At 45.0% G+C, this 26962-nt stretch overlaps 3 protein-coding genes and 2 pseudogenes across 3 annotated transcripts; 3 read left to right on the top strand and 2 right to left on the bottom strand.

The window, feature by feature from the left end:
- Nucleotides 1–1571: 1571 nt before the first annotated feature.
- Nucleotides 1572–3647, bottom strand: LOC111594367 (protein aurora borealis). The gene is made up of 2 exons (XM_023307632.2): nucleotides 3235–3647; nucleotides 1572–3179 (listed from the first exon to the last, which is right to left on the bottom strand). The coding sequence occupies exons 1-2, from the start codon at nucleotides 3534–3536 to the stop codon at nucleotides 1760–1762; spliced, it is 1722 nt and encodes a 573-aa protein (XP_023163400.2). The 5' UTR covers nucleotides 3537–3647; the 3' UTR covers nucleotides 1572–1759.
- Nucleotides 3648–4752: 1105 nt separating this feature from the next.
- LOC115483759 (probable asparagine synthetase [glutamine-hydrolyzing]) lies at nucleotides 4753–6916 on the top strand. The gene has a single exon (XM_030226004.1). The coding sequence runs from the start codon at nucleotides 5214–5216 to the stop codon at nucleotides 6897–6899; it is 1686 nt and encodes a 561-aa protein (XP_030081864.1). The 5' UTR covers nucleotides 4753–5213; the 3' UTR covers nucleotides 6900–6916.
- A 993-nt stretch (nucleotides 6917–7909) lies between these two features.
- On the top strand, nucleotides 7910–10210 carry LOC111594386 (asparagine synthetase [glutamine-hydrolyzing] 2). Its single transcript, XM_023307653.2, is given in 2 exon segments — nucleotides 7910–8350; nucleotides 8353–10210. Coding segments are annotated over 2 exon segments (1677 nt in total). The 5' UTR covers nucleotides 7910–8025; the 3' UTR covers nucleotides 9705–10210.
- Nucleotides 10211–12674: 2464 nt separating this feature from the next.
- Nucleotides 12675–17271, top strand: LOC115483758 (annotated as a pseudogene).
- A 1894-nt stretch (nucleotides 17272–19165) lies between these two features.
- Nucleotides 19166–25556, bottom strand: LOC115483757 (annotated as a pseudogene).
- Nucleotides 25557–26962: the final 1406 nt, after the last annotated feature.

Raw genomic sequence — 26962 nt, 5'->3', positions numbered from 1 at the left:
GCTGCAATTGTAGAAAATTGTATTTATTATATGAACACGTTGAGCACTTTCACGGCGCACAAAAAACAATTAATTGACTAGATTTTTTCTTCTCTGCTTTATGCAGTTTGCCTATCAACAGCTGGCAGGCTGCACACACTTATTTTATTTTATTTTTCTTTTTTTTTTGCACACTTTGGCGAGACGAACGTAAAAAACTTTCGCTCAAAAACGGATGCAGCAGGCGGCTTCCAATAGGATTTGGCTTAACAGTGAGGGAGGAACAGAGGGGGGCTGTTAACAGTCTAACTGGTTTCTTGTAACAGGAATTTGAGCAGTGTTGCCAAATGTCAGGCATTTCATTTCATTTCATTAAAAACAAACATACTAAAAGAACTTATATCCGGTAATTTATACAATTTCATTCGTGTTTTTGTTTTTCACCTGACATATTTACGCATTCGCATGTTGTCGGCGTTCTAATTTATTTGTTGCCCTATAAAAATAAACATATTTTGTGTATTTCGTTGAGTTTTTTTTTTGCACTTTCTTTGCTTGCAAGAAGTGATCTTTCTCTCTCTCTCCCTCTCTCGATCTTTCGCCTATTTATAACAACTCACGCATACCACACACACATACGCGCGCGCTCGCATAGATGCCGCTACTCACACACACGGACGCCGACACTCACACATCAAAATAGCCAAAAAGCAGCCAAACGTAGCAAATTACAACAACAGCAACAAGAACACAATACACAGGTGAAAATTAGTGCAGCAATTTTTGTGGTTTGTCTTAACTATAGTGGCTATTGTTGTTGTTGCTGATGTTTGCTGATATTACAGTATTTTTGCATGCGTGCCACTATAAAGTGTATTAAACTGCAAACGCATATAAATTAAATGCAAACATGCATAAACCGACTACTTTTCAGTTTATTTATTAATTTATTTCTGTTTTCAATATTTTGCTCTCTTTATTTATTCAAACTGCAAAGAACATACAATCAGTTGGTTACTTTTTAAATTTCCTTCTTTCAGATACGCGCGCGTTCCGTGCCGACACGTTAACACTTCGGCGGCAAAACAACAACTAACTTATTAATATTTGTTCATTCGCATTATCTCTGAAAAATGTTTGAGAAGAAACCTGTGACATTTGCTCTCCGAACAAGTGTTATCGCTTTATCTACTTTTAAACTCAAATAGGTTATGTTAATGCTAAACTGATCTGTTACGACTAACGTGATCTGCTGCTGCCTGTTCAGCTAAAGGTATGGTAACAAATGTGGGGCAGACTGGACTGTTTTTATTGTAACAATAATTGTTAATAAAAAAATTAAAAAAATATTGCTATTTAGAATTATTGCTTTTTATTTATTTTATTAACAAATCAAAAACTGTTTCTGCAGCAAAAGACTGACTCACTGTTATTAACAGCTTCGGTTTATGTTAAATGCTTGGCGGAATTTTCAAATTCCAAATATAAGAATTTTTTTTAATAATTGGTAATTTATTTTTGGAGATTGAAATGAATCAAATGATTATAAAATACAATTAAGATGAAATTGCGAACGAGGACAACTTATTTAACTAGTTTGGCAACTACATGGACAATGGTTATTTAAATTTGCTAATTAAGTTCACACACAAAATTAAAAAAGGAACTAAACTAAACAATAGACATGAAAGGTGGGCAACATTGCATTTCAGACTGATACTTAACTAAATTATGAAAAGGAGGATTATTGCATTACAATTTTGACTTCATATGAAGAATGTCAGGAACGTGTCGAAGGCGTTGAGCAACAGACCATGGACACATCCAGCGAAGTGCAGGGCAGATCCTGGGAGCAGGCAAAATTCGAATTGCTGTTCATCTCATTGAAGCCGCTGTCTGTACGATAGAAGCCAACGCCAGGTACAGGCGCAGTTCTGTTTTCATGTTGCGGTGCCTCGACTGCCTCTACCTGGTCCTCTGGTTCCACATCGTCTAGTAGATTTGCACCAAATGATTGGGACAAGTTCTTTCTGTTAGCAGAACGTCGTCGTCGGTGTCGCGGCGTATCCGAATTGGAGCTACAATTGAAGCTGTGTGTCGACAGCTGCGACAATTGAATGGCGTCTGTATCGGCATCATCTTCGTCATCTGTATCGAAGTCCGCCTCTGTTGTTTCATCATTATCCTGCTCGACGGTGACCACGTTTGCTTCCTCTATCAATGGTCCGTTGGGCAATTGTTTTGCACTATTCATATGCAAACGACTCACACGATGATTGATGCTGCTGTCTGTGGAGTACTCCAAGGCCATGGGCGAAGAGCTGCGATCGGGTGTAAATTTACAAGTGGCTCGTGCTGTGCCGGTTAGCTCTGAGAGGGTTACATGTTCGCTGCTGTTGCTACTTCTGCTCCTGTATAGGCGCCTGCTCAAGTGCTCCGATGGCGCAATCGGTGAAGGCAGGTCCACTAGTTCATTCAGCAGCTGTTTGCGCCTGCGCCCGCTACTTCTCCCGTTACCATCGTCCGGAGTACCAGCTGGCAGACCGCAGAGATTCCTAATGGGCGACAGGCAGCCAAAGCTGCTTGAGCCCTCGCCGGCAGAATCGGAGAGACGGCCAGCAATCATGGTCTGCTTGGACTGTGGACTGGATCCCACCATTTGGGCATACTGCGCATCTGCTGGCTGGTTCTGCTGCTCCACCTGATCAAGCTCGCCCAGCACAATAATATTTTGCAAATCAAAGAGCTTGCGACGCATGGAACTGTTGAAGATATCGCCACCGCCAGCTGACTTATTTAGCTGTACGCCCGCCAAATGTGGCTGCAAATAAGGACGCAGTGCCTCTTCTAATGCTTTGGGCAGCACAGGAGGCAAACTGAGTTCTGTCTGCACCTCACAGTCTCTGGAACGTTGCTTTGTTTTGTTAGATATAGGCGTGTTCGCATTTATTTCGTTAATAATAATGCGATGCTTGCGCAGCGGACAGTCCACGGGACTGGGCACTATATGCGATTCCTTGAAAAATGTGCTAATAGCCAATTGTGCCTTGGATTCTTGTTCTGCATCTGGCGAGTCATGAAATTGTGTCTCGTGCGGTTCCACATCCGCGGGCTTCAACTGCGACACCTCCTCAATGTCCCATTCGAATTGAGTGGAAGACAGCTGTGGAGTGCGTGAGCGACACTGAAATAGTGATGGACTAGGAATGGTAATGCATTAATATAGTATTGACTAGGGTTGGATCCGAGACTCACCTGGCTATTAAAGGTAAATGCAGACGCTCTGCTAGAGCGCCTTCGAAAGGATTTCGCACCTTCTGTAGTCGTTTCGGCGGCGGTGTGCACACCGTTCCGTACAATTGGGGGCTGCATTTTGATTTATTCGAGTTGGCGCCATTCGTCGGCGTTGCAGACGCCGCTGCTATAAAATGGTTGCTGTTGCTACTGCTACTGCTGCTTCGTCTGCCACTCGTTGTTACGCGACATTTGAGCTCGTTGAGGCTGGCATAATATCGCGTCTTGAGTGCTTGTGGCGTACGCACCTCATCTGTGTACATGTTCTTTTACAAATATATTGATTAATTTTGGTTTGAAAATTTATAAAATTTTTTTACACCGCTGCCTGATGCAGGCAGCTGTCAGTATATTTCAAATGCGACAGTGTTGTAAAGCGATTGCAAGCATTTATCGATAACGCCAGCACAGACGTTGATTGTTTGAATTGCGGAGCGCCAAGAACTTATCAAAATATTCATTTTGTTTATATTTAAAGATATAATAATTTAAGTAAAGATATTTCAATTTAAGTGCTTTGATTTTGCCAAAATGCAGTATTTTTTAATTGCTTGATTATTTTTTAAATGTCTACATTGCCCACAACCATTCACCCGGAAATATGAAATTGTCATGCAAATGCAAGCACTCCCACTTCATCCTTTCAAAATCGCCAATATCTGCGATACCTGTGACGTCATTTAAAACGTGTCATTATGCGAAAGTCAAAAGTAATTACGTGGGAAAAACATATTCGAATTAATAAAGTCAACTAAACACCGCGCCTATGCTTATATTCGAAGTGAGTATTGCATTCGCTTGCGATTGTTATCGATATCCTAGCTATATATTGTAATTTTTCACAGCTGATAAATAAGTGCAATTTAAAAAAGTATTTATTTGTTTTGTTTGAAATTGAAACTTGAATTATTGCCAACTGCAGATAATGCTATATATATATATATATCAACAAATCAGTGGCGCACTTTGACCGCTCAATCAATTAAAATTATTTAATCAACATGCTGATATATACATTGTACTCTGCATTTGGTGTGCCTTACTTTTAGTTTCCCAGGATGATGGGAACAAAGCAAAACCTTATCTCTTATTTATATTTTTTATTGATTTCAAGATCTAATTGCAAATACCTCAGCCGAATTCAATGTTTTAATTAACTAGAAATATGCAAATCAGGCGTGCGACTAAGCAATTTAATTTTAGTTTAATTCGCATTCAATTCCCAAATCAGCTTTCGATTCACATTTTACACTGAGCCAAAAACAAATTAATATTCTTGAATTAAATATTGTGATTTACATTTATGTGTGGCAGCAAAGAATTAAATTTAGTTTTTAATTTGCTTACCTAATTTTATGGTCTATAAAAACCATTTTTAAGTAACAAAATAGAGTATTAGAAAAATAAAAATTAAATAATTATTTATTTCTAGTTTTTTTAACTGTTTTTTTTTTTTTTTAATTGGAGAGGCACCGACTAGCAAACACCCTAAATACTGTTCAGAGCTACTGAACAGACATCACCACGGGCGCCACCTATTGGGTGTTTGTGAAACTGCGTCACTTTACCGTTGGTTCGCATTAATTTTTGTATTGCTTCGGTTCTAACGGTGCAGGCGGACAGGGAGAGATTGATACCCGCAAAACAAAGGGAGTTAAATTATTTACAGGGTATCGCATCATTCTGCCTGTTTCAAATATTTGCATAGAGAGTTACCCTCAAATTCGATTCGCTATGGGATAAACAAATTTAAAGCCTTTTTAACAATTCTTTGGGTTCGTTAAATAACTAAAGTAGGCACAAAACTTGTTAAACTCGTTGACCAATCTGCTATAAAAGCGCATATCAAAGCAACTGCTCGAGCAGATGAAGCTGGCTACAGGTGTAAAATAAGGTTAGAGAAGTTAACACCAGATCGATTATAATATTAGCTGGTCAACATGTGCGGCATTTTAGCCATATTCTCAGCGACTGGAAGAGCTATTGGAAAAAGGCGTTTTCAAGGCAGCGAACACAGTTTGCGGGAGCTGGCCTATCGACAGAGTGGGAGGCAACGGCATCGCGGACCCGACGATACGGGTGTCCTTGTTATAGAGGAGCAGGGCGTGGCTTTGGTGCATGAACGACTCGCTGTCATTGGCGTGGAAACAGGACATCAGCCGCTGGTGTCGCAGGATGGCAACGTTGCCTTGATAGCCAACGGCGAGATCTACAACTATGTGGAGCTGACCAAGCAGATTGGCAAACGGTTGCCCGGCTATCAGCCCAAGAGCGACTGCAATGTGATAATCGAGCTGTATGAGGAGCATGGCAAGGATCTGCTCCAGCACATCACAGGTATGTTCAGCTTTGTGCTCTACGATCGTCGCAGCCGACAACTGCTGGTGGCACGCGATCCCTTTGGCATTATTCCACTCTACATGGGCCAGGACGCGCAGGGCAACATGTGGTTTGCCTCGGAGATGAAGTGCCTGATGGGCGTGTGCGAGCAGTTGCAGGTCTTTCCTCCCGGTCATCTGGCAGCGGGCACAGTGAAGCAGCAGCTCCAGCCCGTGCGCTACTACAATCCGAGCTGGCGCCAGTTGACACCCACCCGGCAGGTGAATCTGCAAGAGCTGCGCCAGCAACTGGAGCTAGCTGTGCGTACGCATTTGCAGTGTGACGTGCCCTTTGGTGCGCTGCTCTCCGGTGGCGTGGACTCCAGCTTGATAGCCTCTATAGCTGCCAGGATTATGAGGGAACGAGACCCTAACTATAAGCTGCGCACCTTCTCGGTGGGCATGCCCGGCTCGCCAGATTTCGAGCATGCACGCCTGGTGGCCCAGCACATTGGCAGCCAGCACTCGGAGATCAGCTTCACTGTGGAGGACTGCCTGGATGGTGTGCGCGATCTGATCTATCATCTCGAATCATATGATATAGCCACTGTGCGTTGCAGCCTGCCCATGTTCTACCTGTCCCGGCATGTGAAGAGCACTGGCATCAAGATGATACTCTCTGGCGAGGGCGCGGATGAAATCTTTGGTGGGTATCTCTATTTCCACAAGGCGCCCAACTACGAGCAGTTCCACGAGGAGATGGTCACACGCTGTGAGCAGCTGCATGTCTCTGACATATTGCGTGCCAACAAGGTGACCATGTCCAAGGGGCTGGAGCTGCGTGTGCCCTTCCTGGACACCCAGCTGGTGAACCATGTGATGGGCATACGTCCGCAGGACAAGATTCCAGGTGCTTTAAATGAATTCGCAGGTGAACGCAAGTGGCGCATGGAAAAGTTTGTGTTGCGCGAAGCTTTCGCTGGCGATTACCTGCCAGACGCTGTGCTCTGGCGTCAGAAAGAGCAATTCTCGGATGGCGTGGGCTACGCCCTCATCGATGCCCTGCCCGAATTTGCGGCTCGTCATGTGACCGATGCCCAGCTCCACTCGGCAGAACAACGTTTTCCCATCAATCCGCCCAAGACCAAGGAGGGCTACTACTATCGCTGCATCTTCGAGGAGCAGTTCCCGGGAAAAGCAGCCGCCAACACTGTGGAGAAGTGGGCGCCACGCCTGGACTGGGGTTGTCCGGAGGATCCTTCAGGGCGGGCACAGGCCGCACATGATCAAGCCTATGGAAAGTGTTAAATATTTTCATTTCTTGTTTGCAATTGACATTTGAAAAAGTTCTTTAAAATATTAATAATAATTACAATAATAATAAGCAATGTAAATTACAATCTACTGTGAGTTAATCAATTATTAAATAAACGGTTCTAATAAATGTATTTTTTTCCCAAAAATCAATCAACTAAAACATTTAAATAATAAACTTTCTCACGCCTGGAACAATAAAATTTGACCTAACATTCAATTGATTACTTAATTAATGCAAATAAAAATAAAAACTCGCACGTGGGTCATTGAGCCAAGCAGAAGGAAAGAGATGGCATGCGATAAGCAAACGTTATCAGCAGATAGAGCAAGCACGGGATATTGTTGACATCTTGAATGAGAGAGAGCGTTCGAGAGAGCAGTAGCTCTTGATATGTTGTATGTGTGTACATATGTGCTCATATATTTTTAAATTAACTGTTGAATTGGATACAACTAACGAGTCGAAGCGAAAAACTGACGCAACTTGGCGGCCTTGTCAGTCAGCCGAGTCCATCTGAGCTGTCTACTTGTTTCAAATAATAATAAACAATGTAAATTACAATTTCTCTTGAGTTATAAAACTATTATACAAACTATTCTATTATACTATTTATCCAAAATTAATTTAATTTTATTTTTGATAATCGGCAGTCAACTAAAAATTTAAGCAATAAACTTTCACAGGCGTTGAACAATGGAATTTTACCTAACATTCAATTGATTAGAAAATAAATGCAAATATATAAAACTGCTGAGCGCTACTTTTTTTTTTTAGCTCACGCGTGGGTCTTTGAGAATATCAGATGGAAACAGATGGCAAGCGGCAGAACAAACGCTGCCAACACAAAACATAGCACGCTCTGAAAGAGCACGAAGCTAGAAACTGACGCAACTTGGCGCTCTTGGCAGTCAGCTGAGTCGAGTCGAGTCGAGACGAGACGAGCCGAGCCGAGCCGACGGTGACAGTGCCGAGTGCTGTCTTTAAAAGAGCGCCACAGCATGAGCGCTTGCAGTTGACGTTAAGTTTTGCTAAACAGCGGACGCTTTCAGGGGCGAAGGGCAAATAGCGAATATTGAATAACGTGTATCGTATATCGGTAAATTACATTTAAGAATCATGTGTGGCATTTTTGCTATATTCTCCAGCGATGGAGCACCTATTGAGGCACAATGTTTGGAGGGCTGCAAGCACAGTTTGCGCGAGCTGGCCTATAGGCAGAGTGGAAGGCAGCGACATCGTGGTCCCGATTCCACGGGCGTGCAGATTATAGCCGAGCAAGGAGTGGCCATGGTTCACGAGCGCCTACGCATTGTCGGCGTCGAATGGGGAGATCAGCCATTTGTCTCAGATGACGGCAACCTCATGCTAGTTGCCAACGGTGAGATCTACAACTATCTAGAACTATCTGCACTGATAGCGAAGAGACGTGGCAGCTATAAGCCGAAAGTGATTGCCACGTTATATTAGAACTTTATCAAGATTATGGTGTGGAGCTGCTGCAGCATATTACGGGCATGTTTGCATTTGCCTTGTATGATAAGCGCAGCAAAGAGCTGCTGCTGGCCCGGGATCCATTTGGTATTATACCCATGTACATAGGCGAGGATGCAAAGGGCAACATATGGGTGGCATCCGAGATGAAGTGCCTGACAGCATGCTGTAAGCAGGTGGAGACCTTTACGCCTGGCGAGGCGCGTTTCGGCCGAGTGGGTGCAATGCGTCGCTGGCGACATTTCGAGCAGCCGTGGATGCAAGAGCTGCCCACGTTGCCCTGCGATCTGTCGCTGCTGAGAAGCACCTTGGAGAATGCCGTGCGCACGCATCTTCATTGCGATGTCCACTTTGGTGCGCTGCTCTCTGGTGGCGTCGACTCCAGTCTGATAGCCTCAATTGCCACCAAGATTATGCGTGAGACCAATCCCAGCTACAGACTGAAAACGTTCTCGGTGGGACTGAGAGATGCGCCGGACTTTGAGGCAGCGCGGCAGGTGGCCAAGTTCATAGACAGTGACCACACGGAGCTCGTCTTTGAGATCGAGGATGCACTGGACGGCATACGTGACATTGTCTATCACCTGGAGACCTACGATGTGACCACTGTCAGATGCAGCTTGCCCATGTTGCTGATGGCTCGCTACATAAAGAGCACCGGCATCAAGATGATTCTCTCTGGCGAGGGCGCAGATGAGATATTTGGCGGGTATCTTTACTTCCATAAGGCGCCCAACTACAAGCAGTTCCATGAGGAGCTGGTGAAGCGTGTGCAGCAGCTACATTTGTCCGATTGTTTGCGAGCCAACAAGGTTTCCATGGCCAAGGGTGTGGAGCTGCGTGTGCCCTTCCTGGACACGGAGTTCGTCAACTATGTAATGAACATACGGCCGCAGGATAAGATTCCTGGACCACTAAACCAATTCAAGGATGAGCAGAAGTCTCGGTTGGAGAAGTTTGTATTGCGCGCTGCGTTTGCCGAGGATTATCTGCCCGATGCCGTGCTTTGGCGACAGAAAGAACAGTTCTCCGATGGCGTAGGCTACGAATGGATCAATAGCATCCGTCGCGTGGCCACCAGCCACGTAGAGGATGCGGAGTTTGCACTGGCTGCCGAGAGATTCCCACACAACACTCCGACGACAAAGGAGGCTTACTACTATCGCTCCATCTTTGAGCAACTGTTCCCCGGCGATGCTGCAGCCCGAACGGTGGTGCGATGGGTGCCACGTCTTGATTGGGGCTGCCCAGAGGATCCATCGGGCCGGGCACAGGCGGTGCATCAGAATAATTCCGAGCAATAAAAGACTGATTAGCTTAAGTTGAATACAAATAAATTGTTATTACTCTAGATTCAATTTCAGTAAACTAAATTGGAGAACAAAGCAAGTGGATTCCATATAAAAAATCGGATTACAAATAAAAATGAATTAAATACAAAAGATAAGTCCACGTTGCTTATTGACATTTAATATCATTCATTGCTAACGTTGACAGTTTTATCAACGTTTCGTATCACATATTATTGCTGACTCACCTGATTTACATTCAAGGTTTTATTTATTTATATTTAGATAGTTAAATAAAGGCGCCACGTGCAGCATAGCGCTACCAGACTGTTCAATTAGAATGTACTATCGGCAACACACTTACAATCTACTATCGATAAATAGTCAGTAGTTGCAATCCTGTACATGATATCGATGTGACGACTCGTATCGATTTATGGCAACAACCGATGAGAAAGAAGAGGCAATTTTTCGCAACGCGCAACAAAATCGGTGTTAAATTGATGTAAAAAGTGTGAAAATAATATAAAAATATAAGCTAAACAACAACCAAACACTGGAAATGTGCAACAAAATGTGATGTTTGTTAAACTAAACAACCGCAACGCGGCCAAATTGCTAGTGCAAATCTGACCCCATGAGCAATGAGAGAGGAAGAGAGCAAGAGAACATACAGGCAAACAACGCGTCACTGAATAAGTTCACGAATTCAGCCAACAGCAGCAGCAGCAGCAGCAGACGAGACTTTGAAGACGTTGGAATTTGTGTTGAACCCGCGGCAGCCCGACGGCGCTGCGACTGCGACGCCGACGAACACCTCTAGCAGTCAGCAATAACGGTAGACGAAACAGAAGAGAGCAGTGATATTGCAACAACAACAATAACAAATGACATTTAACTTGTTAAAGTGAAACTGCGCGCAACAACAACAACAACAACAACAACATCAATACAAATAAAGAAGTGGGTGAGCGGCGGCAACAATAAGAGCAAAACTGTGATCTCTCATCTGGCAATTGTTCAATTGGCTGTGCTTGAAACGATATAGAATTTATTTAATACCCGTATTTGTGTGCATTACAAATTGTTTGTTCAATTTCCAACTGGAAAATCAATTTTTAACATTGCCCAAGGCGGCCAACAAACACCAGCAGCAGCAGTAGAAGCAGTTGTTGTTATTGCTGGCGTCAGACCCAACCCAAAACAAAAATTGAGCGTAAAAAGAAGAGAGGGAGCCGAAGAAGAAGCAGCAGCAGCAGCAGCCGGATTTGCAAATAAAGTGAGTATTTATTTAGGCATAGAAGTATGCATGTGTGTGTGCGTTAGAGAGAGAGAGGAGCGTGCGTATCTGTGAGTGTGTTTAAAAAAGATCATGCAACTATTTGGCCAAGACACGCATTCGCATTCGCCTCCGCTTCCGTTTTTTTTGTGTGCTTTTCGCTTTTCATGTGACATTTAAATTTGATAAATTCGCCCTCGGCCAGTCCAATCGGCTAGCAGAATAACGGAACAGCTGCTGCTTGTTTTTCAAAACTTACACTGTGGTCGCTGCCTTTAATCAACTAGCCCTATCTTATCGTGTAGTTAGAGTTGAAAAAGTTCTAAAAAGTTTGCAGTTACGAAAGCTACGCCCAGCGCTTTAAAATCATTTCAGTTGCTGTTGCTGTTCTGGTTGTTTTATTATAAATAGAAAATTGCGTATGCAATGCTAATTTGTTGCTTGTTCGCTTAAAGCTCTCTCTCTCTCTCTCTCTTGCTCTTTCTGTGACTGAGCAAACAAGTCGCTGTTGTTGCTTAGTAATTGTCGACACACTCTTCTACCTCTACAACTTGCTGTTGGCTGTCATATTATCTCATTTAGCTATTTCCATAAATATGTTGTTTCTTTTTGTTTCGCTGTTTCGTTGTTTTTGTTGTGCTCCCTCTCTCTCTCTCTCTTTGGTAGCCACCCATAGACGGCTTGACGTCGACGTCGCTGCCGCTGCCGCTGCAGCTATTAACAGCGACGCTCGTCATTTACCGTTTATGTCGCTTCCGTAACCAGAGCCAGTAACAGCCGAAGCAGCGGCAGAGCCCCAACCTTTTTGGGTTATTGTTTATAGTTTTTATTTTTGTAGTTTTGGACATTTAACTGCCTATCCAACTACCCACCCACCCACAATCGAGCAGCACTCCTGGATGTCGACGCCGTCGTCGTCACGCTCAACGCGGTGAGATGATTCATATTTGTGCACAACGACGACCGTAAACAACGCCCCGCTCACACCTACTACTTCCTCCCCTCTAAACTGCCCTGGCTTTCGTGTCATTCCAGCACTGCCATCTGCCACTGTCAGTGCCCATTCTCCCACCCGCACAGCCATTCACCTACTTTTCGCAGTCCAAACACTGACTTCATTTTTCACACACGCACACGCACACGGACACGCACACACAAAAGCACGCACATACACGCACACAGGCACATGGATAAACACAGAAATTGTTGCCCATTTTGCACGTTTGTGCGACTGTTGCTTGTGCTTCTTCTTCTTGTTACGGTCGCAGTTGCTGCTTCTTCTTCCATGCATTTAATGTGCGCGCGCGCAGTTCACAATCTGAGTGCGCGCTATTTGAAAAGAAAATAAAATTTAGTTTTCGTTTCGTCAAAATAGATCAGATTTTTATGTTATTGTTTTAAAATTATATTATCTTGTTTATCTTTGTCAAAATTGTTGCAGATTTTTAATGTTTTGTATTGTTTGTTTACCGTCGATTTATTACCTGAGTAAATTAGGAGCGAGAAATTAAATTCATTTTTATTTTTGACAAAGGAAAGGCAATCAATTCATCTCCATTCAAATTCAGTTTCTATGCATTTCATGTGCTCAAATTAAATTGACCTGCATTGCAGCGTGCCTCAGACTCGTGTGGCATAAATATTTAATACAATTATCCAAAGGCAAAAGCTAAAATCAATTTTATATCCATTCACTTTTATTGCAGCTGCAACACACACACACACACACACCTTAACAAAGTGAGAGAGACAGAGAGATAGAGAGAGAATGGCGTACCGCAAGCCAAGCGATTTGGATGGCTTCATTCAACAGATGCCAAAGGCGGATATGCGCGTCAAGGTACAATTGGCTGAAGATCTGGTGACATTCCTCAGCGACGACACCAATTCAATTGTGTGCACAGATATGGGCTTCCTCATTGACAACCTGATGCCCTGGCTGACGGGCAGCCACTTTAAGATCGCACAAAAGTCACTCGAGGCCTTCTCGGAGCTGATCAAGCGTTTGGGCTCGGACTTCAATGCCTACACAGCCACGGTGCTGCCCCATGTGATCGATCGCCTCGGCGACAGTCGAGACACTGTCCGCGAGAAGGCCCAGCTGCTGCTGCGTGATCTAATGGAGCACAAAGTGCAGTCGGCTCAAACGTTAATTGATAAACTGGCCACCAGCTGCTTCAAGCACAAGAACGCCAAAGTGCGCGAGGAGTTCCTTCAGACAATTGTAAATGCGCTCAACGAATACGGCACACAGCAGCTAAGCGTGCGAGTGTACATAACGCCTGTATGCGCACTGCTTGGTGATCCCACGGTGAATGTACGAGAGTCGGCCATACAGACGCTCGTGGAGATCTACAAGCATGTGGGCGATCGCCTGCGACCGGATCTGCGCCGCATGGATGACATGCCTGCCTCGAAGTTGGCCTTGCTGGAGCAAAAGTTCGATCAGGTGAAGCTGGAGGGTCTGCTGCTGCCCTCTGCGCTGCGCAACGGCAGCAGTGGCAACGGACTGGACGAGGCGGACAACATCTCTGTGCGCGAACGACCCACAAAGATTGTGAAGCGACAATTGCACTCGGCCACGTCGTTGCAGCGTCAGAAGCCCACGCCCAATGACGTTGCCGGCGATGCGGGCGCCGTGACCATGGAAATATTTGAGGCCAGCTTTGAGCAGGTGCCGCAACTGACTATATTCCATGCCAAGGACATGGATGACATATACAAACAAATCTTAGTTATTATAAGCGATAAGAATGCCGACTGGGAGAAGCGAGTGGATGCGCTCAAGAAAGTGCGCGCGCTGCTGCTGCTCAACTATCAGGCGCAAGCAGCAATTTATGACTGTGCAGCTGAAGGAGTTATCCTTGGCCTTCCTGGACGTATTGAAGGAGGAGCTGCGCTCGCAGGTGATACGCGAGGCGTGCATCACAATTGCGTACATGTCCAAGACGTTGCGCAATAAGCTGGACGCCTTCTGCTGGAGCATACTGGAGCAGTTGATACAGCTCATCCAGAACTCGGCCAAGGTGATCGCATCAGCCTCGACGCTGGCGCTCAAATACATCATTAAGTACACGCACGCGCCTAAGCTTTTGAAGATCTACACGGAGACGTTGCAGCAGTCCAAGTCGAAGGACATCCGCTCGTCGCTCTGCGAGCTGATGGTGCTGCTCTTCGAGGAGTGGCAAACCAAGTCCCTGGAGCGACATGCTCTCATCCTACGCGACACGCTCAAAAGTCCATTGGCGACGCGGACAGCGAAGCGCGTCGCCATTCTCGACTCGCCTACTGGGCATTCCGACGCCACTTTCCCGAACTGGCGGATCAGATCTATGGCAGTCTGGACATAGCTGCACAGCGAGCACTGGAACGAGAACGTGACGGTGGCAGCTCTAACGGCGCCCAGCAGCGTCCAGTGGCGCCATCACGCATCGGACGCAGCACCACAAACACCTTGCAAAAGGCAACGCCCAGCATGCGCTCCATCTCCGCCGTGGACACGGGCTGCGGCACAGCGCGCCAAGGCGCGTGCTCAATACACGCTCTACTCGAGGCAAAAAGAAGCCGGCGGCAGCCACGAACAGCACGCTGCAGCTGGAGCTGCTGCAGGCGGCGCAGCTGGCGGTGGTTCGCTGCCACGACCACGTCTTAATTCCAATAGCAGCCACCAGAATGTCTCGCCGGGCACGGTGACGCCTACCACACGCATTGGACGCACACGCGCTGGCGTCTCACAGTCGCAGCCAGGCTCGCGTTCCACGTCGCCCAGCACCAAGCTGCGTGATCATTATGGCATGAGCGGCTACTTTAGGGGCGGTGCCACTGGAGCCATACCCAAAAAGGCCTCCGGCATACCGCGTAGCACCGCCAGTTCCAGGGAGACGAGTCCCAATCGCTTGGCGGCGGCGCAGTGCTGATGAAGCGCAGCATCTATTCAACCGGCTCCAGTGCGCGACGCACACCTGAGCGCAATAATCCAGTACGCAGCACGGCTGCATCTCGCTTGCTGGCCCAATCCCGTGAAGCAGAAATCTCGCTGGGCGGCGGCAACACCGGCGATGGCGATATGGCCGACTACGTTTCCGGCGGACTTCATGCGCAGCGGCGGCATACGCATGGGACGCAAGCTGCTGGGCCGTGATGAATCCGACGACATTGACTCGGAGGCGAGCTCTGTGTGCTCGGAGCGGTCCTTTGACTCGAGCTATACGCGTGGCAACAACTCCATGTCGAACTATTCGCTAAGTGGCTCACGGAACCGCCTCGACTGGAAACACCCAGCGTGCGCCCTTCGATGATATTGAGACAATTATACAATACTGTGCCTCCACGCACTGGGGCGAGCGCAAGGATGGCCTGATCAGCCTCACCCAGTATCTGGCCGATGGCAAGGAGCTGACGCAACAGCAGCTCCAATGCGTCCTGGACATGTTTCGCAAAATGTTTATGGACACGCACACTAAAGTCTACTCTTTGTTTTTAGATACGGTCACCGAGCTGATACTGGTGCATGCACCCGAGCTCCATGACTGGCTGTTCATACTGCTGACGCGCTGTTCAATAAGCTGGGCACCGATCTGCTTAACTCGATGCACAGTAAGATCTGGAAGACCCTGCAGGTGGTACACGAATATTTTCCGACGCAGCTGCAGCTCAAGGAGCTCTTTCGCATCCTTTCGGATAACACACAGACGCCGACAACCAAGACACGCATTGCCATTCTGCGCTTCCTCGCCGAGCTGGTCAACACGTACGGCAAGAGCAGCGACTTTCCCAGCGACCAAAACCAGAGCTGCGAGCGCCACCGTCTTGAAGCTAGCTCAAATGGCCGGCGATCACAAGTCGATGGAGCTGCGCTCGCAGGCGCGCCAGTGCCTGGTGGCGCTGTACAATCTGAATACGCCGCAAATGACAAAAATGCTGGCGGCATTGCCCAAGGGATATCAGGATACGGCACGTCTGTGCATACAATCGAATATCCGGCGACAGAGCAGTGGGGCCAACTCGCCGAGCAGCTCGCCGCTGAGCAGCAGCAGCCCCAAGCCGCTGCAGAGTCCGAGCGTGGGACCGTTCTCCTCGCTCAATATGCACATGAATTCTAGTCCACGCTCACGGCAATCATCTGTGGAGCAGGAGGCGAACTATGGCTTCTCCGAGCTGGAGGTGCAGCACAATATACAGAAGACCTCCGAAGAGATACGTTCCTGCTTCTCTGGCGGCCAATACCAATCGCTGGCGCCCAATGGCTACAACGGACATCATCTGCAGTTTGCCATCGATCAGCAGCAGCAGCAGCAGCAGCAGCAATCCGGTCGTGATTTGACAGCGCAGCAGGACTCGCTGTCATCGAATTCGAAGACCCAATCGTCGGCCAATACCACGCAATCGAATACGCCGGAATCGGCAACGATGCGACTGGATACGGCGGCGCCACCAGCACAGCCAACAGCTAAGATTTCACTGCTCGTTGCGGAGAATGGGGAGCTGATACTGCCCGGCAATCTGCACGAGAGCGAGGTGATGCGCGTCGCATTGACACTCAGCAAGGAGCAGTCCGTGGAGCAGCTGCAAACGGCGCTCGCCAATCTGGGCATCTGCATACGCGGCGGCAACTGCGAGCTGCCCAACAAGCATTTCAAATCGATAATGCGCATGCTGCTCCACATGCTGGAGGCGGAGCACACGGACGTGATCATCTCTGGCCTGCACGTGCTCAGCAAGATTGTGCGCAGCGATAAGATGCGGCACCAATTGGCTGAACTTCCTCGAGCTGATCTTGCTGAAGATCATGAACTGCTATCAGCACAGCAAGGAGGCGCTGCGCGAGATCGACACGATGATACCGCGCATAGCGCCGGCTCTGCCCCTAGATCTAACCATTAACATTGTGAATCCGGTGATTGCGACTGGGGCCTTTCCAGCCAATCTGTGCGCCATCAAAATTCTGCTCGAGGTAACCGAACAGCACGGCACCGAGATAACAGATGCTCACTTGGATACAGTGTTCCCGAATCTGGCACGATCGGCCGATGACCTGCAGTCGATGGTGCGCAAGGCGGCGGTCTTCTGCATTGTCAAGCTCTATCTAGTGCTCGGCGAGGAGAAGCTCAAGCCGAAGCTCTCGGTGATGAATCCCAGCAAGGTGCGTCTGCTCAACGTGTACATTGAGAAGCAGCGCAACTCCAGCAACAATTCGGGCGGCGGCTCCACCAAGAACTCCTCGGCAGCGTCCTCCTCATGATTGCGAGCCAGCATCCAAAGCTCTTCACACACACACACAACACACACCACACACAAAGACACGTCGTCTCTTAGCTTATGCAAAAAGTGAAAAAAAAAAATAAAAAAAAATTAATAAAAAATATATATATATATAAAATAAAATAAAACAAACACAATTGATGATATATATATATAACGATATAAAACTCACACTAATTAATTTATAAACCTAATTATTACTGATGAGCAACATCAGCAGCAGCATCAGCAACAAGGCAATAATGCTAACAAAATCAATAATTGTGTAATTGTTTATTATTATTAAAAAACAAAACAAAAACAGGAAAACAAAAAAAAAACAGAACAAACTATTTATATACTTCGGAAAAACAAAAGAGAATGAAAACTTGTAGCCAACTCGTAACAGTCTCCCAACACACACAGTCACACACACACACACACACACTGTAAACAGTTTTCTATATTGGTTTTTCGTCTATTTTTTATACTATATTGAGTCACTTAATCATATTTTTGATTTCCTTTAGTTCTTAAGTCTTAAAGCAAAAGCCTAAATTTTTTTTCGCCTTTTGATTTTCTGCTCAACTCGAAAAAACAAACGAAAACAAAAAACTAATTTACACAATTTTCTGCTGTTTTTACAACAAAAACTATTTTTGTAATTATTTAAAAAAAAACAACACACTTCTAGGTTATGTAATAATATTTATAAATTAATTAAATCAATAAAAAACAGTTAAAAAAATTAAAAACAAGACAAGTAAAAATAAAAACATTAAAAAACGCTCCCAATATATAAACTCAATTCGTTTGGCTTTTATTTTGGCTAGAGCAAAAGTAAATAGTTAAAAAAAATTCATTTTTTATGCTAATTTGATTTATTTTTTTTTTAATTTTTATTTTTATTTTGTTTGCTTTCATAAAATTTAAACGTTCAAATATTTGTTTTATTTACACAAGGGCTTAAAATTAGCTACATGTATATATAATCTTTAATTTTTTATTTTCTTATTTTTTTTAAACTTTGAAAATATTGTCATAAAATTTCAACACTACGAAGTTTTTGTTCTCATTAATTTTTTGTGAATAATTTTTTAATTAACAACTAATATTTTTTATTTTTATGATTTGACTAAAAAACATTTTTGAATGTTTTTGTCGATGTGTTATTATTTTTGGATTTGGATTCTTTTTTTTATTTATTTTTTTGGGCCCTTTTGAAACCTGAACTGGTTTTTTACACATTAAAACTGATAAAAATTTGTCAAAAATTTCAAATCTTTTTTGTTATTAAATGTAACTAAATTAAGGCACTTAAATCGAAAAAAAAGTTAAAAAATTTAATTGGACAAGTACAAAAAAATGAAAAAAAGAAATCAAGTTAAAAATTTAGTGCTTTGCTTTAACTAATTACAAATTAAAAGTAAAAACTTTAATTAAGTACCGTTGTAATATGTATTGTTGTATATATATATATATAACTAAAAAAACGTAAAACCTTATTTAAAAAACAGGTGTTTTTGTCGCATTAAAGTTACTTGCAATGGCACATCTTTTACTAATTGTATTTACGCAGAGAATCGCTGAAATCCGAATGCATTTGCAGCGGAAACAGAAGAGGAAACGAAATGCATTGCTCTACGAGTATGTACAGTGTGACAAATCGGTTTGCGCAGCTGGCAAACTGTTTGTGTTCATTTAACATTCGACTACTTAACGCTTAGTTTTCAATATACATTTGGCCTTGTTTTGTTTTCTGGTTTTTCTTTTGTTTTATATGAATTTTGCACGCAATCAACGCCAGCAATGCCCGACAATAAAATACTCTACAATCTGTTTCGGGGCATTGCCGAATTTTGACCGAAAAAGGCACACACAGAGAGAATTTCTTTTTTTAAATGACAAAACGACAAGGTTATCTATATATATATCTTTCTACAACTATATATATATATATTGTTTGTGAGCTTCTTCAGTAGCCATTGCAGCGTATTTCATTGTAGCGCGCTCTGCTGGCTGCACTGTAGGCCGCATAGCCATAGCGCTCATACGCCGCGTAGTCCGCATAGGGATAGAGCTGTCCACGCATACGACTGCGTGACATTTGACTCTGCTGACTCAGGCTCTGACTGGCGCTCTGATAGCCATAGCCATGCTGCTCTTCGTAGGGCCAATAGCTGTGCATGTTGCCACCAATTGCTGCATCATAGTAGCTGCTGCCCATGTTGCTGCTGCAGTTGCTGTTGTTGCTGCTGTTGTTGCTGCTGCTGCTGCTGCAAGTCGCTGCGTACTCCTCGGCCAGCCGCTCGACCAGACTCTCCGGCGTCTGCAGAAAACGCTCCGAGAAGCGCCCGATTTCGGTGGAGCCGAAAGCTTGCTGAAAGCCAGGCAAAGGCTTGATGTCCTGCAAGCAAATAATATCCAGTCAGACTCTGAATTTAACTAGCTTGACTTAAGCTCTATTTAAAATTAAGTTACTCAGAATGTGATCGACTGGGAGTTACCCTGTAAACAACCTAGCTTAGCTCTAGATATGTTCACTCTGCTTTCGAAGCGCTGAGTCCCAGTTACTGGGCCAACAACAACGACAAGACACATTCGGCTTTGCAAATCAGGGCAAAAGTAGTTCCTATCAAGCCACATTTGTCATTATTTTCACAAATTCTGTGAACTTAGGGCCTTTCGAATAGGAGCCATACCCTATTTGGGCTGTTCCCTCTGTTACTGGCACTTAACATTTCTATGTTAACATAATGTTAAATGGAATTTTATAAAGAAAGCATTTCTGACTAAAAGAAAAGGCTTCTCATATCAATAAGTTGGGCATAAACGAAGTCAAACAAGAAAATTTCTGGGCAAACCGCAGATCTTAAAGCCAGGGTAGGGGTGTTCAGGTCATTGAAAAGGCTTTTTCTTGCTTCTTTGTGTGTATGTGCATGTGTGTGTGTGTTCATTCTCACCCTTATTTGTTCGCGCACTGTGGACTCCATGGCTTCTACATGCTCCGTTTCCGTTTCCGTTTCCCGTTTGCTTGCCTTGCGTTTTGATTTCTTGCTCGGTATGAGATCGCATTCGATTATGCGATTGTTGTTGTTGTTGTTGTTGTTAGTGTTGTTGCTGTGACAGTTGCGATTTTTGGCATAGCTGCGCTTGCTGCTTAGCGGCTGCTGCTGCTGCAGCAGTGGCGCCAGCGCAGGTGGCACAGCGCTTGTGGCTGCAGCCGCTGAGAGTCCATATCCGGACGGGCGAGTTTTGCGGCGCGGGCGGTGTGCGTGGCCGTCTCAATGTTGGACTCCAGTTATGCGTGGCTGCTGCTGCTGCTACGGCTGCTGTTGGCGTCTGCTTGTAACAACAAAACCAAGAACAAGAAAATCGATTTAGTGTGCAGTTGCAGCGGCAGAAAAGTTGTTACGCTCAAGTGGCGGGCACTTGAAATTTGCAGCAAAGGTGGCCCGTTAGGCGCGTGCTCATAGCTCGTGTTGTCAAGCCCACCCAGCCCAGGCAACTCCACCCAACCAGCCCGCCTACAAGCAGAACAGCAGCAGTAGCAGCAGCAGCAGCAGCAGCACATTGAAGTTCACCCAAAAATCAATAGGCGCCCGCTTTTGCGGCTGCTGTTGTTGCTGCTACTAAGACACCCTGTATTAAGGCTTCCGGCTAGCAAGCGCGCTCTGTTAAGGAGCTCTGCCTTGCTCTTTCTGCTGCTGTAAATGAGTCACCCTGTTTAAAGGCTTTCGGCTTGCTTGTGTTCTCTTTGATTGCGCACGCTCACTTTTGCGCGCATCTCTGCCCTCCTTTGTGCGCCCGTTCTCTGTTGTCTGTCTGGCGCTCTGCCTAGAAAGCCGGTCGATGGAGCTAACGCATTTTGCTTTTGGTCTTCTCTTTTTAGTCGGCTGCTGCTGCGACTGCGGCTGCTGCTGCGCTGCTGTAACGGGGCATCATTGTAGTCTGTCATTATCAGTCTGTCGTTACATTGTTTCTTCTTCTTGCTTTTTTGTTTTTTTTTTTTTGTTGCTTTGCCCTAATTTGTCATGGCAGCTGCGTGCCGCTGCGTTGCCTAATTGAGCTGCTGCTGATGCTGCTGGCACTGCTGCGTCACCTGTTTGTCGCTTAATTAGACAAGTCAGGATCCGCTCACTATCGCTGCCTACCTTCCCTTTCCCTTCTCGACTGCAGTTTTAATTTGTAATTTTGCGCCAACTTACCCCGGCTGCATCGTCGTTGATTTTGATTAGCTGCCGACTGCTGCTCCCCCAATATCCTGCGGGCGCTGTTGCTGTTGCTGCTGTTGTTGTTGGTGTCGGCTTGTTGGGCTTCGCCAAATTGATTTCCGCACGGTTCACAACATCCGGCCTGCTCAGCATTGCCCGCCTTATCGGTATCATTCACAATAGGCGGCGACACTGACGTCGACGTGGACGTCTCTGCCGTCGTGCTTATGTCATCTGGAAAATTGGCAAAAAAACGGCGCCCAGGCAGGCAGCGAGTGTTAAATAAAAATCAATAAACATTGCCTTCCTACTTTTTTATTAGTTTTTTTTTTTTTTTGTATATTATTTGTGAGGCGTTTTGTAATTATTTTGTCATGCGTGCTGGCGGCCATCAAGGGTTAAAAAGACAAAGGTTCAGTCAGGTTGACCAGCGCGAGAGAGCCGCAACTTTTGTTTTTTTTTTTCGCACTCGCTTATCAAATTTGTTATATTTCTTATTTTTTTTTAACGGGGGTAGCTAAGAGAGCAAGGCAAAGAGACGGAGAGAGAAAGAGACAGTGAGTGAGGGAGTGAGTGAGTGCGTGAATGTGTATGAGTGTGAGTGTAAGCGACACATCAACATGCACTTGTTGAACGTGTCAAACACACACACACACATTCACTCACACATTCGCGTGTCATTTGGAGTGTAAAAATTTATAGCATACTTTTTAGCGCATGCGACTGAGCCCGCATTGTTTACGTATTTTCTGTTGTGGCCAGCGCCGAGTCGCGATATTCGATTTGTATTGCTGTTGTTGTTGTCATCATTGTTATTGTAATGCTATTCACGTCAAATAAATCAATTATAATCAATTTAAAGGCTGATAACAGCGTGTGGGTGCGAGCATATTAGCTTAATAATAGGTGAGTGGGTAACAATATTTAATAACTTTATTAAACTTTTACTATCATTAGTTTGCCTAGCTAAAAGTTATGTTTGAATTTATTAAAAAGTCTATAGAATTTAGTTGATAAAGTAATAACATGTGATATTTGTAATATTAATAATTTTAATATTATTAAATATATAATCATTTTATATATTTTATTTGAAAGAAACTGAGGAAGATATTATAGCACAAAGATCTTATAAATTCATTTATGAATTGTCAAAAGATCTGTCGTATCTGAAGAATTTTCGATGGGAAGCTGGGAAATAAATCAATGAATTTATTTAAAAAACGAAATATTTTTAATTTTATAGGTCTTATGACAACTTACTCAGCTCAAGCGACTCTTAGTTCCTCAGCTCTTTTTACTAAAAATCATATTTTCTATATAAGCTATATTAACTGCATCTAAACTGCTCTAAGCATAAGCTTTCAGCTTATTGCGCATCCTTTGCTGCTGCTGCCGTTTTTTCTTTTCGTACTACAGTTGACTTGTCATAACGGACATTGATTTTTGCGTCAATGTTGGATACCTCTACAACAAATATTGCACGAGCATGGGGGCTGTTCCAGGGTGTCTTCTCTATGTGTGTATTCGTGTGGCTCTGTGTGCGTTGGGCAAACAGCAAGCAGCTACAAATAACCCACCACATTGCGTTGTAAAGTTCATTTACATGCTCTGCTGTGATGACATTTCACGCGCACACCCTCAAATCATATTTGTGTGTGTGTGTGTGTAAGTTGAGCGCCCATTGATAAGCAGCGGCTATGCCCACAAGTCTCGTTTGCATTAGGAAATATTTAGAAAAGCTGTCAAAAGTTGGAGTTAGGGTCAATGTGTGTGCCTCTGTGTCTGTGTGTGTGTGTGTGCTGCGCCGCCACACACACTTAACACCTTCCTTCCACTTGCCAGTGCTCAACTGTGTGTGTGACGCGACATCAGCCAAGTTAACTTATTGATTCGCCCAACACGCCTCCGCCAAAAAGTCAAATCAGAATCAGCTCATCAAAGGGTGAGTCAAAGCTCAGGCCCCACTGCCAGCGCCTTGCGTGCCTAAATAGACAGCTAATTTTCAAGTCCTTTAAAGCAACATGACGTAGGCTCGTCATAGTTAACGGCCAACAGCCGACACAGCCCACGCCACCTTGTGCTAAGTCGTTGCGACAGGAAGCGGAAGCATTTGAGCAGTTAACCAACGCTGATTGGTTGAGTGTTTGCAAAATGTCGACTACGCTGCTCCTCTGCTCTGCTCCACTCTCCTCGACTGCTCGACTGCTCGACTGACCGTCATGTCGTGTCAAATGGCTGCCTGACGGACAGTTGCCTGTCAGTGGCGCTGCTGCTGCTGATGAGGCTGACGGCAGCGTTGATGGCGACTCAAAATGGACGCTCTTTGCATTCATTTGCATGCAAAATCAAGCATACGCAGTGGCTTACAAGCAGCCAGCACAGTGGAGACTCTGCTCCACTCGGCATTTATAATTGAATAGAAAATGTGATGTGAAAAGTTATTTATAATATGTGCTTTTAGTTCTAGTTTGATTAAACAAACTTTTAGTTCCTTAATTAAGTATTAAAAGTTCTTTAAATACAGAAAATGTTAAAGGCCTTCTCGTTCAGCTCCAACTGCCAGTGACTGTTAAATATTCAAATAAGCTGTTAAGCGGCCCAAATGCTTCAGTAAGCTAAGCTAGGCTTTCAATGTTAAGCTTACAGTTTATGTTAGCAAGAGATTTGTGCTTATATAAGCATTAACAGTCACTTGCGCTGTAACTTAACATGCGCCTGTTAGGGGCTCACTCTCACTCTCTGTGTCTCTCGCTTTGATCGTGTTCTGCTAGCGCAGCTTACACTCTGCTATTCAACATTCTTGCTGTTACTTAGCGCTGCTGGCTATGTTAACAGAAATGATTTGATTTTAACAGCAAACCACAGTGCGTTGCCTGCTTTGGCTGCCCTCTGCTGCCATTGCTGCCTTTGCTGCCTGGGGGCGGACATAAATACTTGTTACATAATCTAGTCTGACATATGTTTGCATAAATTTACAATCATTGCGCCGCCCCCTGCATAATTGTACATTAAATGGAGCGTAATACAAATGCTGACAACTTACCGGGCATATCGACAACAGCTGCTGCCTCCACGTTTGCTGTTTGCTGTTGTTGTTGCTGCTGCTGCTGCTGCTGCTGTTGCCTGCTGCTGTTGCTGTTGCTCTTCTTCGTAGTCTCTGCCATCGGCCGGACAGTGATAGGACACACAGGACGCGGACTCCACAGACATATTCACTGGATACTCGCCGCTGTAGACGGGCGTGCTCTGACTGCTGTCGCTGCGTGCTCGCGTGCTGCAGTTGCTGATGCCGCTGTCCGTGCCGGTGGCACTGATCAATGCGGCGATTGTGGTTAGCCTTTGTGTTGGTGATGTCGCCTCCACATCATGCTCCAGTTTGATTTGCTCAGGCAGCAGCTCCTCGAGCTTGGACTGTTGCAGCTGCAACTGTTGCTGCTGCTGCTGTTGTTGCTGCTGCTGCTGCTGTTGCTGCTGCTGATGTTGATGTTGCTCTGTGTAGTTGCGTAATGGCTCCAAATAGTTGGGTTGGGCAACACTGTGCGGTTCGGGCTGGCGTCGTAGAACGTCCGGGCGTTCCATAGTGTGTGGGCGTGGCTGGCTGATAGGCGGCAAAGCCGCGTGCCTGGCCATAGGCGGAAGCACTATAAAAGCGCAGGCGCTGGCTGCTCATAGCTGTTGCTGCTGCTCAGGTGTTGCTGCTGCTGCTGCTGCTGATAGGCGTGTTGCGTATGTGGGCGTGGCGGATAGTGCAGCACACTGGAGGGTACCAGCTGCTGGCCAGCGGGCCGTAAACATGCTCGCATGATGATGCTGGTGCGACGGCTGACTGTAGTGGGGCGAGGCATAGGGCGCATAGCGATAATAGCTGGGCATATAGGAGGCAGGACCGGGACTAGGGCCCGGACTGGAGCTGCCATAGCCGTAGCCATAGGGATTATAGGCGCCGCCATAGCCGCCGCGATAGCCAGGCGCTGCATAATGGGACATGGCCTGGGCCTGGGCCTGGGCCTGGGCCTGAGCCTGCGCCTGCGCCTGCGCCGGATGCAGTTGCTCGTAGTAGCTGGCGGCGTATCTGTCCGACATGTTGGCCAAATGAAGGTCTCCTTGCAACTTAGAGGCGCCGCTCGTGCAACAGCAAACATAACAATGGCAAAGTTGACTGCCCCGTTCCCTTAACAGTTGCTGTTCCGGCCATATTGCCAATGCCTGGGCTAACCAATACATGTGTCTCTTATTGATTTTTATACTCGACTGACGTTGTGCTGCGACTGTCCTTTGCTGTCCTTAAAGTCCTGCAAGCGAACAAAACGTGTTAAAATGTTAGACTGCCCTTAAAGCTTCAATATTTCATATGCGAAGTCGGGGCTAGTTGGGGTCCGGCGTAATTTGCTTAACTCGTATGCGTCCGCAATTCAATTAATGTTAAACAATAACATTTAATGCTCATTTCGCAAGGCAATAAAGCCGCAGGATATAAGGCCCGCAGGATGTGTGTGCACAACAGCAGACAACATAATGAGACATCGTTTCAACAGCAGAAGCTGCTCCCAAATTGGCCTTAAATTAAGCCAGCGACCAGCCAAGTCTATAGAAATGTGCAGTAAGAGCAAACGCCTCGAAGTATGAACCGAAAACTCAAGCGAATTTTACTTGAATTGGGCAGTTTCTAGCGTTTACTTAAGTAGTCTATGATTGATGTACTGTCTCTTAACATAATGTAAGTTTTTGGCTCTGTTAAGTCAGCTTGAAGCTTGCCTGGCAGCTGGAGTGTATAACACTTATAACAGTTTTGTCAGGCTGTTATAATGTGTTTTACATTTTGCACTTGCTATGAACAGTATGTTAAGTTTAAGCCCAGCTTAAGCTTGGGCCGAGCTTTAATAATTAAAAATATAATTGAAAATAAAAATTATTAATTTTATTGAGTTCTTAATATTCCGAGTTAAAAAAGTATATAAAATTTAAAAATTAAATATATTATTGATTAATATTTTTTTAATATATTTCTAATTTGAAATATTTAGAAAATTATTATTTCAAAAACTTTTTCAAAAACTTTATTCGAAATTAGAAATAAAACAAGAAATAATATTTAAGCTTCAAAGTGTTCATATCTAATCTCATTTCTCTACCTCTCAAAGCCTTAACTAGAGTTCCATTATTAAAAGCGTAAATTACGTTTAGGAATTATTCAAATGAAATTCTAAAGCAATAAAGGTATTTGCAAACGCAAGACAGAAATGTTTAATTGAAGCATTTGGTATACTTGTGGCCTGCATTGATGAATAGAAGCTGAAGGTGGAGATGAATGATAGGATGATGTTTTTGTTTAGCTGTTGGGATGGTTGGGCAGCTGCTGTGCAGCAACAACAGCTACTTAGCATAGCAAGGCGCCCTCATTGTATGCGTGTGTGTGAGAGTGTGTGTGTGGTTGTGCACTGAGTTGAATGAATGCATCAAAACCGCAAAGCATTTTGGTTGCACGCAAGCCATAATGAGCCACAAAAGTGCATACAGGCTGGCAGAGAGAGAGAGCG

The sequence above is a fragment of the Drosophila hydei genome, unplaced genomic scaffold (assembly GCF_003285905.1).
Source record: "Drosophila hydei strain 15085-1641.00,03,60 unplaced genomic scaffold, DhydRS2 tig00000014-arrow-arrow-pilon, whole genome shotgun sequence".
Classification (NCBI taxonomy): domain Eukaryota; kingdom Metazoa; phylum Arthropoda; class Insecta; order Diptera; family Drosophilidae; genus Drosophila; species Drosophila hydei.
This window is presented reverse-complemented; position numbering and strand designations above follow the sequence as displayed.